This window comes from Melanostigma gelatinosum (assembly GCF_949748355.1).
Source record: "Melanostigma gelatinosum genome assembly, chromosome: 3".
Classification (NCBI taxonomy): domain Eukaryota; kingdom Metazoa; phylum Chordata; class Actinopteri; order Perciformes; family Zoarcidae; genus Melanostigma; species Melanostigma gelatinosum.
In genome coordinates, this window is record NC_136636.1 from 12,272,231 (window position 1) to 12,290,600 (window position 18,370).

General features: G+C 40.7%; 2 protein-coding genes across 2 annotated transcripts; both read right to left on the reverse strand.

Moving 5' to 3' along the window:
- Nucleotides 1–1,730: 1,730 nt before the first annotated feature.
- Nucleotides 1,731–11,039, reverse strand: suox (sulfite oxidase). Its single transcript, XM_079266494.1, has 5 exons — nucleotides 10,928–11,039; nucleotides 8,575–8,645; nucleotides 8,253–8,424; nucleotides 6,883–7,155; nucleotides 1,731–5,890 (listed from the first exon to the last, which is right to left on the reverse strand). Exons 2-5 carry the CDS (start codon nucleotides 8,631–8,633, stop codon nucleotides 4,667–4,669), a joined length of 1,728 nt encoding a protein of 575 aa, XP_079122620.1. The 5' UTR covers nucleotides 8,634–8,645; nucleotides 10,928–11,039; the 3' UTR covers nucleotides 1,731–4,666.
- A 2,873-nt stretch (nucleotides 11,040–13,912) lies between these two features.
- On the reverse strand, nucleotides 13,913–18,183 carry mcrs1 (microspherule protein 1). Its single transcript, XM_079297108.1, has 14 exons — nucleotides 18,044–18,183; nucleotides 17,097–17,236; nucleotides 16,788–16,926; nucleotides 16,530–16,694; nucleotides 16,332–16,441; nucleotides 16,120–16,228; nucleotides 15,789–15,927; nucleotides 15,515–15,590; nucleotides 15,359–15,387; nucleotides 15,173–15,265; nucleotides 14,983–15,065; nucleotides 14,756–14,843; nucleotides 14,380–14,507; nucleotides 13,913–14,291 (listed from the first exon to the last, which is right to left on the reverse strand). The coding sequence occupies exons 2-14, from the start codon at nucleotides 17,234–17,236 to the stop codon at nucleotides 14,205–14,207; spliced, it is 1,386 nt and encodes a 461-aa protein (XP_079153234.1). The 5' UTR covers nucleotides 18,044–18,183; the 3' UTR covers nucleotides 13,913–14,204.
- Between the last annotated feature and the right edge of the window lie 187 nt (nucleotides 18,184–18,370).

The window sequence follows — 18,370 nt, forward strand, 5'->3', positions numbered from 1 at the left end:
TACAAAACATTGGTTTGTCATATCACTCCTAAATTGATTGATGAGTGTTTTAATAGACAAACACCAAACAGCAACTTTATCTAAGCTGTCAATCTTTCCTGTTTATCATCATCACTGCTGTGTTCATCAGCAATTTCCAATCACTTTGAACATTATTAGTTAATTAACCTCTATAGCAAACAAATGCTTGTTTTTTAATTGTTAAAACTGCCACAATCAATATTTCATAGATTAACAATGTCTCACATCACTAAGTGGAATAATAATAACTTAAAGTCAATAATGTAGAGTTGCTCTAAGGGAAAAACCAGAGAATGATGACCCAGTCCACATATGGTTCAGTCTTGTTGCTCTTAACAAGCTAATAAAAGCTAATGAAAGCTAATGAAAGCTAATGAAAGCTAATGACAGCTAGCTCCCAGATAATGCTGGAACACTAGCTCTCCCAGCTGCCCAGCCCCAAAGACAGACAATCAACCAGCTGGCCAGAGTCTCCCATCTTAGGAGCAAAACACCCAGACATCAGTGAAAATAGAGCCTAAATTCCTCAGGTGGTCAGAAACACTACAAAGATAATATTGCTCTGTCTGAATGGCATTAGTGTTTGTCTGCTTGTTGCTGCTATTCACCCCGAGTGGCCAAAATTTGACGAATAGAGCTTTAAGTGAAATTCTTAATTTAAAAAAATTAGAGATGCATATCTATTATTAGTCCTTATTCTGGCATATAATGATCAGAAATATATATTATAGAAAAGATAATCATGTCTCAACAATCATGCTAGTGGGTCCATGCTTTATATTTGGGTGGTTGTGTATTACATGACTTTTTGTTAAATAATGAACTTTTTGTCAAATAATGAAGTCAAAGGAACTTTTGTTACCAATTCCTGCTTGTTTTGGCTTATTTTAGATCGGTTTTCAGTTGTGTAGAATTGATAAAAACCTTGTTTTAAAGCCTAAGCAAGGAAAAAGCCTACAGAGTTTATAATTATCTAGTTGTGGACGACTTGACTTGATATTGTCCTGTGAAATTCTCACAATGCGAAGACTTAAAACTTTATTTGGACATTTGTACGGTACCTTTACCTTTTGGAATAGGACGACAGCAGACAGCAGCGTGTGGAGTCGGTATAAATGTTACAGCAGCATGAGCCGACAAAGCAGCTGGTCTCAAGATGTGAGCGCATGGTTGATGATTGGCATCGTACACTCAGACTTAAACCTGAGGAAACATAGTAACACTAAAGGTTTGTTTGTCTTTGTATGCCAACAGCAGAATTTCTCTTTCAGATTTTCCAAGCTACTGCAGGTGCTGTTAGGCCTTTTGATTTGTCGCAAATTGGCATCAAACTAAGAATTCTTCACACAGACAAATAGGTTTAACTTTTTCTTGTATATATCTTTGATGATTTTCCCGGTCTGTCTGCATGCTGCTCATTCCCCACTGTATCACAACTTATCACACAGGAATCAAACCAAAGCTTTAGTGCACTGGTTTGCATTTACCACCAATGTGACACAAGTGTCTGTATTTGCTGACCTAAAGAGGAAGTCAGGAAGAGTCAGCTTCATCTGTTTCCTATCTACTGTATTTGTCATTGTTGAGACAGAATCCTTATTACTAACAATGAAAAGAAAGGAACAGAAAGAAGGAACAAGCAAGAAGTGGGAGTACAGTACAGGATTTATTTTTCTATTTCAGGTTTCTGAAACATTACACAGCAGCATACTAGTGTTTGGTGCACCACGGGGGAACAGAGCATATAGATGATAGAACATTTTGTCCAAATGATCTCGCTTGATACCACATTAATGTCTCATCTGCTACTGACGGGAGCGGATATTTGTCATTTCTTTTAAGTATTTGTGAGTAGTGCATATACTCATAGCAGCGTCAGGAGTCTGAGCCAAGAAAATACATAAAATCTCAGTCGGAGTCGACTGCAGAGCCACATAAATGTGTTTTCTTTATCTGCACAACAAAGTTCTGCTTACCAAACTTTTAGTCATTTATGACTCATAGACGGATCAGAATGAAAAGTTTATAACAAACATGATTGCCAAACAACTTCGCCACAGGTCAATAGCCCCATACAGATAAACAAGAGAGTCCCACGTCATTCATCATGTGCGTAAACCCCCGGAATATATCTGCTTTCATTTGATAAAAGAAAACTTCTCTTGCAGTCTAAGAAAAAATGTGCAGGCGAATATCTTTATCCATTTAATCCTATTCAGGATAAAAGGCAACTTGTGTTCCTGACATCATGATTCAGAGTACATCAAGAGATCACAAAAATGATTGATTGTGACTTAATCATTTTGAGCAGTGCAGTTTTGAGCTACTCAAATTACTGTGAATTATTATAGAATTTTTTTCTATTGCATTCTTTTATACCTCCAATCTTCTGTCCTGATCTTTCCTCATCTTGTACATGAACTTGTCCTCCCTTCCTCCCTCCTGTTCATCTTCCTGCCAGCTGCAGCATCTTTTTTTCAGAAGACTGTGTGAGTCACTTAGATCCTGTTTCTTCTGTTACAACATTTAATAAACATACTAAGAAAAAGGAGAAGATATTTAAAAAAAACCTTCAGACGTATTACAATCAAACATAAGTTTAAAAAACAAAATCCCGGAGAGGATTGTTTAAGATTTTAGAATTGTTCTCAGCAAACAGCGGCCACTTGATGTTGACAGCTACTGGATTTTAGCAGAGCTAACTTCAGCTTTCAAAACAACATAATATAATACAATATGATATAATATGATATATTCACCAACATGTGAAAGTGGTGTCATATTAAAGTTTATCAAATTAAAACAGTGAGTTTTGAATATTCTCCGTGACTCTTCCCAGAGTTTACAGCGAGCAAACAGAGAACAGTGAACCAGTAAAGATGACACATTATATAGAAAAGGATTTTACAGTATGGACAAAGGTTCTTAAAATAATCTTAAAATCAATCCTACATTTAACTGGCAACCAAATATGTTCCATATTTCATTAAAAAAAATTAAAAAAAATTTACAATTAGTAATATTAATGTTTTTGTATTAATTAAAATGACCCTTGAAGAAAAATAAACAGAAAAAAAGTATTTGCATTTCATTAAATATAAACAATAGTTTGACTGTTAGCCAGGGAGGAACAGAGAATGGAAATGTAAGCACTGCAAAGCTGAACAACACATTATATCACTATGATGTTATCGCTAAGGTATTATTTTTAGCAAAATGTCTTGAAATAAGTATAAAAGCTGACACAAGCTTTTATTGAGTTTTGGGCACTGAGCAGCAATTGACGCACCAGAAGTCTCTGTAAAACTAGAACTCTTTATTCATCTTCAACGATAATGTACATTTTACATAAAACAGTGTCGTCAAAACTGTTAAATACCCTTAAATAAATATCAGTGATGTTAGGTCATTTCATTCTTGATAGGCCTATTTTCTATCCTAAGATTGGAAATACTTTTTAATCTTAGGTTTCAGATGAATTTTGCTCAGAGAAAACCATAAGAACTACCATGCATGATAGAAGCATGTCGCCGGTACAGTGCGAGCAAAATCTCACATTTTTTGGAAAAAAGTTCTGGAGTAGACAGGAAGTGTGTTTATGATTAACATTTGAAAATCAATTACATTTTTTGTTAGTAAATATATAATTGTAAATCTAATTTACTATCCTTGGAACATGAATGTTCAACTGTTTATATGCAAAACTACCGTTTCTATTTCCGTCAGTCTGCCTTCAGAAATCTTCATAAACAAATCTGCACTTTCAGTTTCAGTTGGCTGGATCACAAAATTTGGTCAATTTCAAATGCTAAGAGCACATCATAGGATAGAGATACAGACAAAAGGACAACATGTAATGAAAGATGAATAATGAAGAATTTCCATTGAAGTAAACAAGTTAAGCTTTACCTGCGTTGACGACGCAGTGAAAAGGCTGGTCACGTCTATGTTACATGTAGAGGCCAGAAGTGGAGACAAAATGAAAAGAGATTTCAGATTTGAAGAGAACAAGTATGTATTGTTGAGATTTTTTTAAAGAAATATATATTTATCAGCAAATCATGAAGTTGGCTTATTTGGAACACCCGCAGGCTCAAAGGGTACATTAGGTACCCGTGAAGCCCATGCCAGACATATTAAACAATAAAAACATTATAAATTAGTATAAATGTGTTATTCACACACCAAACGTTCTCACTGAATTACCCTCATCTCAAATCTCACAGGCAACATGACTGCATGAATACTTCAAAGCTGTTTGTCAAAAACTCCTGCGGTATTTTTTAAGAAACAGATTTTCTTCCTCCATCACTGTTCCTGCTGAGGTAAGCCGGGCTCAGACTTTATTTCTGGCCACAGTAGTATGCTAGCTAACGTTAGCCTCGAGGGCTAGAACGTTTGGGCACCGATGAGGCTGTGAATGTTTGGGGTGGTTTTAAGACTGGTTCTGTAAAACCCTCACATTCCTCCATAATCTGGGCTGAACATTGGTACAGACCAACATCCCAGACCGCATATCTCCCTCCGATTGTCAACAGCGGTGACTCAGGGTTGAAACGGGCCAGAACTCCTGTAGCCTGAGCCCGGCTTTAGTGACAGATTTAAAACAACGTCCACTCTCTGATGACTCTTTCGGGCGTAAAGTCTATTCCTCGCTCTCATCCTCTCTGATCTTCACGGTCACTCTGTGCCAGGCGTTACTCAGCACGCCCCTCAGATTCCAGATGGGAGCAACTGTGTCCGGCTGCATGTTGTAACTGTTATCAACCGCCTTGCAAACTATCGCCAGCTCCCGAGCCTCCGGAGGAAGCGGAGCCGTTACCTCCCACAGCTTCCAGGCCCAGGCTCGTCCCGGTGGGGGCGACGGTTCAGGCGCTTGTCCCTTCTCGCTGCTCCTCAGTCGGGCCACCTGCCACGTCTTTCCTCCATCCAGAGACACATCTACACGCACTACCTCTCTGCCACCGCCGCTCCAGGCGTAACCCTTCACGGTCACGTCTTCCAAACTGCGATCGACCACAGCACCGTCTGCCGGTGTGGTGATGGCTGACTGAATAGGCAGCTCTTGGATGGCCGGAGCAGACTTGAAGTCCACCGTATCCCAGTCCGTCCCGGGGGAAAAGCCCTTGTAGTCGTTCTGCTGCCAGTGGCTGCTGCTTTCGTCTGCGCTCACTATGATCTTCCCCAACCATTTAACATTGCGTGCGCCCACTGTGCCTGGCACCACAACGCGGACGGGGTAGCCGTGGTCGGCAGGGAGATCCGCGCCGTTCATTTCATAAGCCAGCAACACATCACCCTCCTCACTAACTGCCTTGTTCAGAGGGATGGAAGCACCGTAGGTGGTCCCCGTCACGTCTTTGTCCAGACCTTCAAACTGCACATGGAGAGCCCGCTGGGCCACATCGGGCCCGTATCCGGCGGCCAGCAGCACATCCCTGAGCCTCGCACCGCTCCATGTGGCGTTACTGATCGCCGCAATGCCCCAGTTCAGTCCTTTCACCTGCTTCACCTTATTCATCTCAGAGCGGCGGTTACCGGCACACTGCAGCGTGGCGGTGACGGTGTGTTTGGGGAATCGAGTCTTTAACTCTTCTAAAGACAGCGTCAGCACTCCTCCAGGGAGTCCCTCCACCATCAGCTGATACGAAGCCGGGTCCACCAGAGGAACTGGCAGGTGGTTTCTTTTGAAGAAGAAAGCCGAGGGGGTGATGAAGCTGTCGGAGAGGATTTCAGGAGGCGGCTCAGCGTTGAAGGGCTTGAGGTTGTTGATGTGCAGGACGGGGTGACGCTCGGGGTCGGAAGAGTAGGGGTCCGATGTCTGAATAGTCTTCTGCTTCTTCAGGTCTTCTGCACTCAGCTCACCAACCTTGTGTTAACCACAGACACATGTTTTATTAGGCCACATGGCACTCAATGCTACAAGCTATCACACATTTTCAAGGGACGTTTTCTGTTCATCTCAAATTACTAAAAGTGCAAATCAAAAAGGCAAAAAATAACAGGTTGTTTACCAGGAAACGCCACAAAAAAACACAAGGAACAGTGTTTCTCTCACTGACCACGTGAGGAGTGCCAGTATTTAGCCTACAGCTGTTCCTTAGTATACAGTATGCAGCAGACCTTTTCATGTGTGTCTTCAGAGATCAAGGGCAAGACAGACAAAATAAATGACAAGTTCATTTTAGGATAAATTCAACTGACAACCCCGGCTTTACAGCCGCTATAGGTTCATATAGTTTTTAATGGATTTGTATACTATATAGATGCTGAAGGGGTGTTATTGCAATGCATATTGTGACTGAATTGCATTTAAAGCAAGTTAAAGCATTTGTGTTAAAGCTGTGTGAGCTGCGCAGCGCTACAGCAAATACATGAGAGCAACGTTTAACCAAAAACTCAAAGAGTGTAAACTGTGATGGCTGTTTACAACCAACATCATTTTACCATTTACCGTTTTTTTCTCTTGAGGTTCAGTGTCTTCTACAGTTCGGTTCTATTTTCCAGCCACAAATGTAAGTCAAAGGAACAGAACTTTGCAAGGTGAAGCTGCACACTGGGTATGTTACATTGGTCAATTTCAAATGGAAGTCAGTGATGGTTAAAAACCTTGACTTAAGGTCAGCAGTATATTTTATCTGCAAATGTCTCCACATAGGCTTACCGGTATAAACATTGGCTACAGAGTTTGGTGCTCGCGGCCAATTCTTGTCTCAGCTTCGTGTTGATGGAACTTTTTCCACCCAATGAAAATCTGCTGAACACCCATTTCTTTCCTATACTCTGTTGTTAATATTACACTTCTATTGTTCCTCACTGACATTTATTTCAACTATCAAAAGAAACCAAGAATCTGCCCACCTTGTACTCTGAGAGCATTTCCAGCACATGCTCCTGGTTGTGCACAGCATACAGCGCCCAGAAGGGTTCGAGGGCTCCACCTGCTGCCAGCAGGATCTTATCCCCACCGGGGTGCATGGCAACAAACTCAGTGATGTCATAGACGCCACCTTTGTAAGTGACCCACACGCCATCCTCCAGAGAGCGGTGTCTGGTGACCTCTTCCTGGCTGAAGATGGGAAAAGATGAGGTCTTCTCTATTGCCTGCACTCTAATGGTCTCTTCCTGCTCAGCCTGCACCAGAGAGGAGAGAGGAGACAGGAGACAGGAGGGAGGAGACAGGAGGTATCAGTTTTGTGATTTTCAAAAAAAAAAGACATTTAAAAAGAGAAAATACTGGAAACCAGGAATCCAGTCTACATACTTGAAAAGAGCATGTTGTAAATATAGATTTTGCTTAATGTAACTGTAACTAAAAGGTCATTTGGATTCTTCTGTGATCACTGTTTTAACTGCAGGCCTCTGGTTTTATGGTGGTAAACTGGCTGTGACAGCAGTGTGCGTTCTCATGTTTGCACATGCCGACACAATGCTGATGTAGGTATGTTATAAATATCTAGTCTGCTCTCTCGCTCTGTTATCCGACGAGGCTCTGGATAGGACACAGACTGAAAGGCCTATAACATTAGACTGATGCCATGAAGGCACATCACCCCATACTGCAGCTACAAGCAGCTACAAACTACAAAACACAGCGTTTTCAGCATGACTGTGTTAATTATTCACTCAAATACACGGGACAGCTGCACTGCTGCTTGGACTGGTGAATGCTGTCTCACTGTTCATGAGAAAGCTTGATGGATCTGTAATGTTTGTCACTACCCGAGTAGATGAAACCCATGTTTGACATTATATGGATTTTAAAGAAATAAAATGTATCCGTCACTTTGGGGCGCAACAAACTCTGCAGTAAAAGTTTGGTAATTATATTTACAATACCGTACATAACAAAAATGACAAAAGACATTTCTGAATTTGCAATGCGCAGTTTGGTAAGTCGATGTCATAATCAATCATAGTAAGTGTTTGTCCCTAAATGAAATGTTATTGAACTGTTTAGATACTTAAATAATTAAGATTGTTTCATATACAGGACATCTACACCATGCTGGGCCATCAACTTGATCCTTTTTAAGAAACAGATCTTTCAGACAAATCATGTCAAATGCTCATCACAACTCGTCACAATCAAAGTCATGACTTCATGCTGTTGTTTTGTTGAACAACAGTTAAAAAACATGTTTAATAGACGCGATTTAGCCATGACACAACAAAAGCAAATCAAACATTGACTGGCTTTACAGATCTAATCGAGTTAATTTAATTTAAACCTTGTGGTGGTGGAGGCCATAAGCCAGTACAGCCCCGGTACCAGCCAGCAGTCCTGCCAGGCCATGTCTCCAGCTGGGCCCGTGGGTCCGCTGGTACGATCTGTGGTCCTCGCTGCTGCTGCTGCTCCAGAGACGACCTGTGCATGAGGCCACAGCAGGTCCCACTTGAAGCCTATGAAATGAAAAAAAATGGCAATGTTCCTTTAATGCAGATCAAGCGGAGCTCATTAGGTTTAAAACAGTGAAGACCTGTAGCCTGCTCCGTCAGTGCAGGCCAAGTAAACACATGCAGGCAAAGTAAATGTTTGTTCCAGGGACGTACCTTTGAGTGCTGAGAGGGCCAAAGCGAGTCAGGCTGTGGCAGCGTCGCAGAAGCAGCATTGCACTGATGTTCTGTCAAGAAAAGTTCATTTCACAGTGAAACAAACAGAAAAAAAATCTTGCAAAGAACTTATATTAACAAGTTACTTAAGTTCCACAAAAAGCAGTGAAATGCAATTTGGTAGGTTTAAATCATTTCTATTTTTTATTTTGCAAAGCAAATAACGTGATTCTTGGGAAAGTTAAAGGCAACAGGAACAAGCAGAATGTGGCAGCTGAAAGACACCCGTTGATAACGACCCGCAGTGGCTGATAAAGAGATTAACTCTCTACGATAAGTGTGTCAGCCTGACTTAAAGGAAAGTGTCAGATGTATCGAGAGGAGTAGCTCCCAAGACTTATGGCCGGTTGCAAAGGAAAGGAAATATCCAGTAAACTCCCAGAAAATGTCTAAAAACTTTCATCTTAAACGAATATTCTTTGTGCACCATTCAGATTACTGCATATAACTGTTGCAGCCTTCAGCAGCTTCATATGCTTACGACGACAAGTTTAAAATGAACACTGATTTAGAAAATACATTCGGTCAAACTAGAGAAATATGCAATTTGTTAAGTTAAGATCTGTCAAAGTCCTACTGACTACAGGCTGCTGTGTTAGGACACAGGGAGCGTAACACCGGGGCAGAAGTAAAAACAAACATGCTGTTGTGTGCAGGAGTTTTTGCTTGACGGCGAAGTACAGTCTGATATACAGACGTTTTATTTCAGCATAGATCACCAAAACCGTCTCTGTTGTAACAGCCGACACGTGGTCCTGTTAAAACGGACCAACTGGACCTTTAAACAAGGGTTTAAACAACTCCTACAGAACTGACCAACCAGCAGGTACTTCAACCTACAGAAGGAGCCAACCGGCTCAGGGGGAGTGAACGGAGAAGAAGAGGAGCTTCAGTTGACCGTTCTCTGACCACAGAAATATAAGCCCAACGTAACTCCATCACAGTCAACACAGTTTCAGTTTGTCAAGCATACAATTAAGAAAGGAAGAGACCATCTTTCTATTGAATTGGAGGACCTTGTCTTCTTCTGTGATCAATACCTCGACACTTTGACAAGACAGGAATCAAGGACCGCGACCAAATATCACTGAGGAAAACATCGTTGGGATGGGCTGCTTTACAGGGAAACGTTTATGACCGACTAACTGGAAGAGCAAAGTATACATTGCCCTTTATCGTCATCAGCCTTACTGGCACACTTTCATTGAAAAATAAAATAAGGAAATAATTGTCAAAAAGTAGTTGTAAGTGAACCAAAAAAAGCATTATGTCCCTCACACACGGTGACAGATATGATGTGGTGAAGCGCTGCATTGTCAATCATCTACAACCTTTCTTATCACCGTCAACAGTAAGATTACTCCGTTATCTTCAACTACATTTCACTTGTTCACTGAGGCAGCGTGCCGGCTGAAACTGTAATCTCCTAATGTTAAGATAGGGTCTCACTACATTTTAATAAGAGGAACAGCTGAGGCTGATCAAAATAATGAAGAAATAATTCACACTTTAACAGAAAGTCAGAGTAAAGGAGAGTTACATTTAAGCGCTTTTAAACATGCAAAGTAATTGGGTTTACAGAACACTTAACATGAGGCTTTTCTTCAGAATATCCTGTAGCCTGTTTATTGTAACTTCATCAGAAATGTAAAGAACGAACTGCTTGTGGTGCACAACAAGGACCATAAGGTCACAACACTTGTCAAGTGATTTCTCAAACTTAAAATATCACTTTTCTACACCATCATACATTCCCAGGTATTGAATCATTACAGCCTCTCCCTGCACTGGGAGTTCAGTGACCACCTGACGTTAATCAAATGCGTTCCTGACGTGAAGTGTCGAAAAAGCAATTCCGTAACGTTGATGTCACTCGTCTTAACGTTACAGATAATGTTTGCTCGCCGTGCAATTGTTACGTTTTCTGCAAAATACCTGCAACATATGTAGCGTACACGGTTACGTCATCTCACAGTTAGCAGTGTGTTGTAACGTTTAGCCTCGTAGGATCACGATCTATCCTGTAGTTTTCTGCACGGACACACTTCGTGGCAGCTAACTTCACGGCGAGGTAAACACCACGAAGAGTCAACGTTAAAGCAGACATTGTATCGCTTCACCATCACCCTCCTCATGGCTATTGTTGCTAACACGCAAGTTAGCGAGCTTGATAATGACAGCCAGCCTGTCCGACTCCTCCAACTCGTTCACACGTGTTCATAAACAGTGTTCACAACATTAGCATTGTCCTGTTATGTTCGTTCATGTAAACAAAACCACGACAACTACTCACTTCTGTTGTGTCAGTCGCCTGCTTGGACTCAGATGCTCACAACGGAAGCGCAGCCCTGAAACGTTGCTCTGAAACGAAACGCGAACCGAGAGGCGTTCAAGACAACTTGTCATGTGACGACCCAAAGCCCTGCAACTCAGCAGGCGTTATAAACATCAATAACGTTATAAACTGCAGGCTGTGTTTTATCATTTTTTAATCAATAAAATACGTTTTTACATCAATATTTTTGTGTCAATTGATCTCTTTAGATTAGTTTCAGTGCAATGAGCCTAATAATAATAATTGGCCATTATTGCAAAATGAAGCCCCTTCAGTGTGATTCAAGATGAAATACAGATTTATTTTTTTTAAATCACAATAATCACTGCTGCGCATCATCACTTACATGATGACTTGTGCTTTGTGAACACTGTTGACTGGAAATCTATCGAACAAATTACTCACAACTTTCTTTTCAGCAGATTATTTTGAATTATTTAATTTGTGTGGAAACATGCACCTATCAAGATCCCGAGGGCTTCACTGCAGGTTAATACTGACATGCTCCAATGTATCTGACTGTTTTTTCAAGCTCTCTGGCTCTTCCTCATTGAACGAACCCTGAATGCACCAGAGTTTACATGCAGAGTGCTCTGAATGAAACTCAACATGGTAGCAGGTAAGGGAATATGCATGTGTATAAAACACAGAGACCCAACAGCAACATCTTGTCTGGGCAGCGTAGTGTAGAGCCCAACCCTCACACCCTGGAGGGCCTGCATGACGGACAGACAAATCAAATCAGACAATAATCTGATGATACCAGACAAACCATTAAATACACTCATGCAAGAGCAGCTGTCGTCACAGTCTGTTGGCAAGAGGTGGTGGATGTTCTCTATGCCCTTTGAAATGAAGGGACAATGAGGAAGAAGCTCTCCTGGTTCTTACCGTCTAAAGAAGCATCTTTTTATTTTATGGATTTTATCGCAGCAGAACCTTGGTAGTCTTGCTAGATTTGCATCCCTTATCAGCTGAGTCAACAGGAAAACTATATTAAAACTATAAAACTATATCAATAAACGTAATTGTTCCAGTAAAAAGCACGTAGGCCTTCGCATAGCAGACAGAACCTCGGTAGTCTTGCTATCTGACTTCCCTTATCAGCTGCCATGTCAAAGAGGAAGTCTCTATTCGTAAAACTTTATTGTTCCAGGCAACTACAGGTACAGGCCTACAAAGAGCTGCTCCGTTCTTTTCGCTTTTGTTTTCCCTGAAGAGAACAAGTGTTCAAATATTTTGTTTCCAGCAGCAATTTTTGAGAGAAACTCATTAATCAATAGCCCCATTTCTACCATTGATCAGTGTTCTCATAAAGCAATTCACCCTTATCTTACTGGCCGTGTAATGCAGGTAGCTGCTTCTGTTTTGAGTAGATATGTGTATGTTTAGATTTCACCACTGTCGGCTGAACGTTGTCTGTTTCTCTTGTTTAAACTTTACTTGTGTCAGCCGTTTCACGTTTGGGGAATTCAGTCAAATATAACCTGGGGCACATATTGAGTGAGGGTGGAGTTTCTATGGCAACAGCAGATTCACTTGACTGCACCGTCTGTGTTTTGATGACACTATTTCCAACACCCCTGGTGGATTTGTAACACATTATCCAGGTCATTTCTTTGGGTTCTTAGATGGTCCAGTGTCCTTATTACCCTCTGAAACCTTCATGTCAGTTCAATTTCTAAAAATGGACCAGAACACACTATTCTCACTGAAACATTTTACACATAAAACAATTCCTTAACCTCTATAGGCTCACAGTTAAGGGACAAATCTGTCAGATAAAGATCAGGCGACAGTCGGGCTTCGCACCTTAAATACATATTTGTTTAAGAATGGTATGGGTGCAACCTACTAATGGATTAGAGCTGTACATGTCAGAAATATTTCTTTGTTGGGGAGTTCCCTCTAGGTGGGAAGCTATGTTTAATGTCATTTGTTTTTGAATAATGCTGTGTAGTTATTGCATCTCATATGGATTTTGTAGGCTTTTTGTAGTTTTTAATCAGTGCAACTAACTGCCCTGAGATAGGTGACCAGCAGGCTATTTCATCCTGACCAGAACAATTACAACTACATCTCAGAATATACTTTTCAAAATATTTTGAATATTTGCTTCTATTTCTACTGTAGAGAAACCCGGTCACTTGTACTGTGTGTGCATACTGAGCTCTCTAGCACGGCCTGTTGGCAAAGTGCACATAATCACCACTGCTGCAAAAATACAAGTTCTAGATCTTAATAGCTATTCTTCTAACAATTCATGCTCGTCTTGATTTCAATGTTACATTTATATTAAAATTACATTTATCTTTTGGTCTCTTTGTAAACCAGGTTTAAAAAAAAAAAAAAAAAAGTGCAATAAAAAGTTGTACTCATCTGTGTGTAGGCTGATAACAGGATCTAAAATCTCTAAACAAATTGGATTTTAATATTAATCCATTGTTGGTTCATATCATGTGGGAGTCATCCAATAGGTGAATTACCTGCTTATTTTAAGAGAAGTTTCACTTGCTGATGCTGCAGGGTCAAGTGTGAGAGGCATATTGTTCCTATTTGCTTAGCTGTTACTATATGCTCTGATTTCTAACCAATCAGATATTTTGGAAAAAGAAAATATGAACATACCTTTCAAAACATAAAGATTCTCATATTAAAGATATACTATAAAAGTCACGGGACACAGATAACAAGAAAAAATTATACCTAAAGTCCCTTTCTCAAATCTCCATGCTTGCAGATTATTCAGTTAATTTCCTCATTAACTGCTCGTCTACAGCTACACAGATAACAAATACAGGAAGTGTTGTTGCTCACAGTTCAGTTTTTTGTTGAAATGTAATGTTTAAACTGTAGATTGGACACAGAACTTTGTGTATACAAGTTTAATATTTTGAAAAAGCTTTACTACAGAATTTAAATACAATATTCTGAAAAATTGGCAAAAAAACAAACAGAAAACAAGGCTCTACCATGAGAGTGTCTACATTACAACATGGAAACTGTTTAAACAACAAGTAACACCTGTTACTACCTTGCTCCAGGATTTAGCTGTAGTCTTGTTTAAAATTCACATTTCAAGTTATCATGGTGTTTGTCGGTGTGAATCGCGGTAGCTCTGCTGCCGCTTCATGAGATAAACTGTGAACCGCTGTCGGCCAAAGAGGAAGTGACTGGACCGGTTCGGCTGCCAGTACGTCCTGTATGTTCACTCCTCTTGACAGATGGCTGACGTTCACTGCGGTGTCATCTTGGCTGCTTCAGCTTTTATAAGTGAGATGAGTTCCAGGTTAATGAGAAACACAAAGCGAAGACCTGCAATCTGAAGAGACAGATAGAGTACGTTAGGGGCCACGTCTCACTCAGTGCCACCGCTCAAATGGATGTAATGGTTGTCAGCCTCCACGCACCTCCACCACAGAGTTGTTGTTGAGCTTCCACTTGTTCCCCGACAAGACCGGTCTGCCATCTATGTAGATGGGTCGTCTGCCCTCATTGGCGATGAAGAAGTCCCCGTTATTCTTCAGCTTAATAATTCCTGTAGAAATCAGTATGACTTGATTAAAAAGGTAGCACTTTGTTTAAAAAAATACATCAAGATGATTGACTGATAATTGGTGGTTCGGTTACTTTCAGCAGCATCAGAGGGGGTAAATTGCTGCCAGTTGAAACAATTTCTAAGTTTACTACAGATGGGTTCAGTAGAGATGAGCTGTAGTTTATGTATCCGTTAGCATTATCTATGCAATATAAAGTTACATCCCGACAGCGTATGAGTTTATTCACCTTGTTTTCTTGATATTTTCCAGGCAGGTCCCTCTAGCGACAGATCTACGTCTATCGGTTTGTCCTTGGTCGCCCTGCCCAACGTAATCTTTGTGAACATAAATAAAAAGATCATTAAAAAAAATAAAAGACATCTTCACAGTGAGAATTCCTCTCAGTTTCCTTTTTACAGACATAATACCTCTACATTGCTCCTGTGTAACAACTGTTTGTGAAAGATTTCTTACCTCTCGCGATCTCATGAGGTAGCGTACCATTCTTCCTCGTAAAGCTGCCAGTGTCTGGTTGTCAAAATCGGGCATGCTCATCCCTGGTGACACACACACACACACACACACACACACACACAATTTAGCTCAAAACAAATATACCTATAAAAGCCGTCTGCTTGTGCTTGTTGAATGAAAGTTTACATACCCGTAATACTATCCACAAGGACCTGCCAACGAGGCAACTCCTGCTCCAATTGTCTGATCTCTTTTTTTTGGTGACGATCGGAAATCATCAGCTCTGAATGTAAAGACGAAGGTAAATCCGATGTAAACAAAAATAAGATTATCAAAGATATAATTTATGTCGTGTCTTCATAATCTAATATCTTACCATGTTCTAACACCTCATCTCTACTCTCCCTGTAAAAACACAAACGCAGAAAAATGAATTAGTGTTTAAAATTCCGTGGACATACAACACGTAAGTGAGAATATGATGAAACGCTTGCTTATCAGCAACAAAAACATGACATTAATACTGCCTTACTTTAACTTTACATCATCAACCATCTGCTCAGCATCAGAGAAGTTGAGGACTTGGTCACCTTTTGGGAGAGGCTGGACTGTAACACACAATCAAAGCCAACAAGACAATCACAAACAGAACTCACCAGCTTATTCAGGGAAACAGCACCAGGGGCGTTTGGACTCATTGAATTCATAATTACATGTGCATCTGAGTACAAAAAGGGACTTTCTTTGCAATAAAACAAAATAAAGTACTCAATGCTCTGTATAAATGTGTGGGCCCCTCAACGTACCGCTCTGATCATCCAGTAGGTAGTACTGCTTCAGCAGCTGCCAGTGTACCAGCAGGCTCTTGGGGGTGCGAGATGGGTGAAAGACACCGGGGTGTTTGCTCAAAAGCTCCTGGAACACATCCAGTTTGGGCTGACTAGTCTGTTCAATGACAAATGTAATACAAAATAGCTTGTGAATGCAGTAGTGAATGTGTACATTCAAACACTATGTTATATGCAATGAGCTGGATACACAAAAGCTTTTCAAAATACATTTAAATCTGAACCATTAGACTGATTAGATTGTATGTTTATTTTGCCACACCAGTGAAATGTTCCTAGTTTCACTTACTGAACCAATCTTAGCCAGCAGTCCCTCCTCGGCCTGACTAAACAGAGCTTTGCTTTGGATTGCTGCAATGGCCTCTGGGTGAAGCTGACGCATGGCCTGCCATGCCAGCCTAAAAAAAAGAGAGAAAACAGAGAGAATTAAATTTTTTACACAATATAGAAACTTCAGAGGGGGGGGGGGGTAAAGCTGCTGCTGCGTAAGTCTCTACTTACTTCGAGATGACAGGATCGTAGAGGAGCGCGTACCACCTCTCTTTAATTTCCCGTAACGTGAAACGACAGCTGAACTTGACCCCCAAATGAACAGAAGTTAGGTCTGTGGTCTAGAGACAAATACAGACACATTAGATCATGAACTAACAAACAGTATCAAGCCTTTCAGACAATGATTTTAACATTTATACTACTCACCTGCAACACTGCATTTATAAGTAGAAGATCATCAGTGGGTTTCCATCGTCCCAAGTCTTTAGTAATATGTAGAGGCTGCTTGCTTTTCTTTACTCTTTTAGTGATGGGTGCAGGGTTGACTACCATTGTGAGAGGCAGCGTGAGAGCCATTCCTGATTTTGTCACCTGACAAGAGGCATAAAAAAACATCAATCAAACCTCTTCCAACTTAATCTTCTTCACCATGAGATCCTTTAGGAATGTGTAGGCTTTAAGCACCTTTTTTTTCTCGCTAGATGAAGGTTCACTTCCTGAACAGCGGACAGGCTCTATGACAGGAGGGCCTTTGACTCGACTGGAGGACTTCACGAGACTGCTCTCCACCAATTCATCGTCAAACTTCTTCCTCTTTATTGATCTAAGGACATAATTGTGTAAAAAAGTATACAACAATCATCCTTTAAACATCTGCAGATGCGCCACAGAAAAACAATGCAGCATTAACAACAAAACAATGCTTTTAAATCCAACAACATACATTGATTATACTAATACATAGCTGGAACAATTCAACAGTATAACTCTCACCTGGATGAACTTCTGCGTTTGGGAACACTAATGCCGAACGCTTGCGTTGCTGTCCTTTTTACCCCAAGTGACTCTTCGTCCTCGGACCGACTCTGAGCACCAGCCATCGCTGCACCAACCACTGGGTCTCCAGCTTGCATCTGTCCAGTCACAACATGAAAACACATCAGGAAATAATCCAGACATTTCTCATGACAGAGTATCAGGATTTAACACAAGGGGAGAGTAGAAATGCTTTCGATGGCTCACGTTATACACCTTTCAATTGGCTCCACAGAGTTGCAGTGTGCATAGACTAAGCTTTAGTTTAACCCTGATTGCATACAGTTATTACAATCCAACGACAGTTTGGTCTCTTTGGAAAGAGCAGCTGGCTGTAAATCTTAATTGTGAGGTCTGTAGAATACAGGAGTATATGATCTCACTTTGACACGCAGTTTTTATTGGGCTCTAATGGGTACTTGGTAAATAAACACAAGCAAAACAAACATCTCAACATTGTAAGACAGCATGATAATCGTTAGCTCAATTGGAAAGATACCGTCAACGTTATACCCAGACGGACGGATGTACTCCTGAAATGAAACTAATGTTACTTTACCACTCTGTGCGAAACCCATTTTTAAGTAGCTGTGTTTTAGTTGACTGGCTAATCAACTTAGCGATGCCTTTGTTTACATATTGTGCTAGCCGTGGTACCTCTCCTTCTGCCTTCAATGTGTAATATCCAATATGAAATTAAAACCCATGACGAGCAAGACGAGCTTGCCCAGACAAAATTGCACCACATTCTGCTTCGTTAACCAAACCAATTTGGTCAAAAATAACGGTCCTTCATATAGGCTAGCTAGCATTAGCTTAGCTAACACAACGTTCTTACGATAGCTAGCGTTTATGAATTAGCTAGTTAACACAACCGCCGTTAGCTACGCTATCTTGTGACTCACCTTCCCTCGCTATGTTCCTTTGTTGTGGTATCTAATCAGTTAACTGAAGTCGGTGTGGTCTGTTTATGCCTTTTATAAGCGCCTCGGTAGCTAGCTACATGGCTAACTGGCTACATGAATTTGCCGTATGCTTGTTAGCATTAACTGCTCTGCTACTCTGTTTGCTTCCTGCGAGGTTTTGTCGCAGCTTTACTGCCACCATGTGGACTGGAGTGTAAATATCGATCAGTTTTATTATTCTATGGCAGGGGTCTTCAACTAAAATTCCAAAAGATCCAGATTGAGAAAATCTCCTCGGGCAAAGGTCCGAAACATTACAATAATAAC

Excerpts from the sequence above, each read along its gene's own strand:
- suox (XM_079266494.1), bottom strand. The coding sequence starts at position 8,633 with ATGCTGCTTCTGCGACGCTGCCACAGCCTGACTCGCTTTGGCCCTCTC. Across the intron at positions 8,425-8,574 it reads GGCCCTCTCAGCACTCAAAG|GCTTCAAGTGGGACCTGCTG; the intron begins GTACGTCCCTGG and ends TTCATTTCATAG. Across the intron at positions 7,156-8,252 it reads ATGGCCTCCACCACCACAAG|GCTGAGCAGGAAGAGACCAT; the intron begins GTTTAAATTAAA and ends TCTCTGGTGCAG.
- mcrs1 (XM_079297108.1), bottom strand. The coding sequence starts at position 17,236 with ATGCAAGCTGGAGACCCAGTGGTTGGTGCAGCGATGGCTGGTGCTCAG. Across the intron at positions 15,388-15,514 it reads GTTGATGATGTAAAGTTAAA|GGAGAGTAGAGATGAGGTGT; the intron begins GTAAGGCAGTAT and ends GTGTTTTTACAG. Across the intron at positions 14,292-14,379 it reads ACAACAACTCTGTGGTGGAG|ATTGCAGGTCTTCGCTTTGT; the intron begins GTGCGTGGAGGC and ends CTGTCTCTTCAG.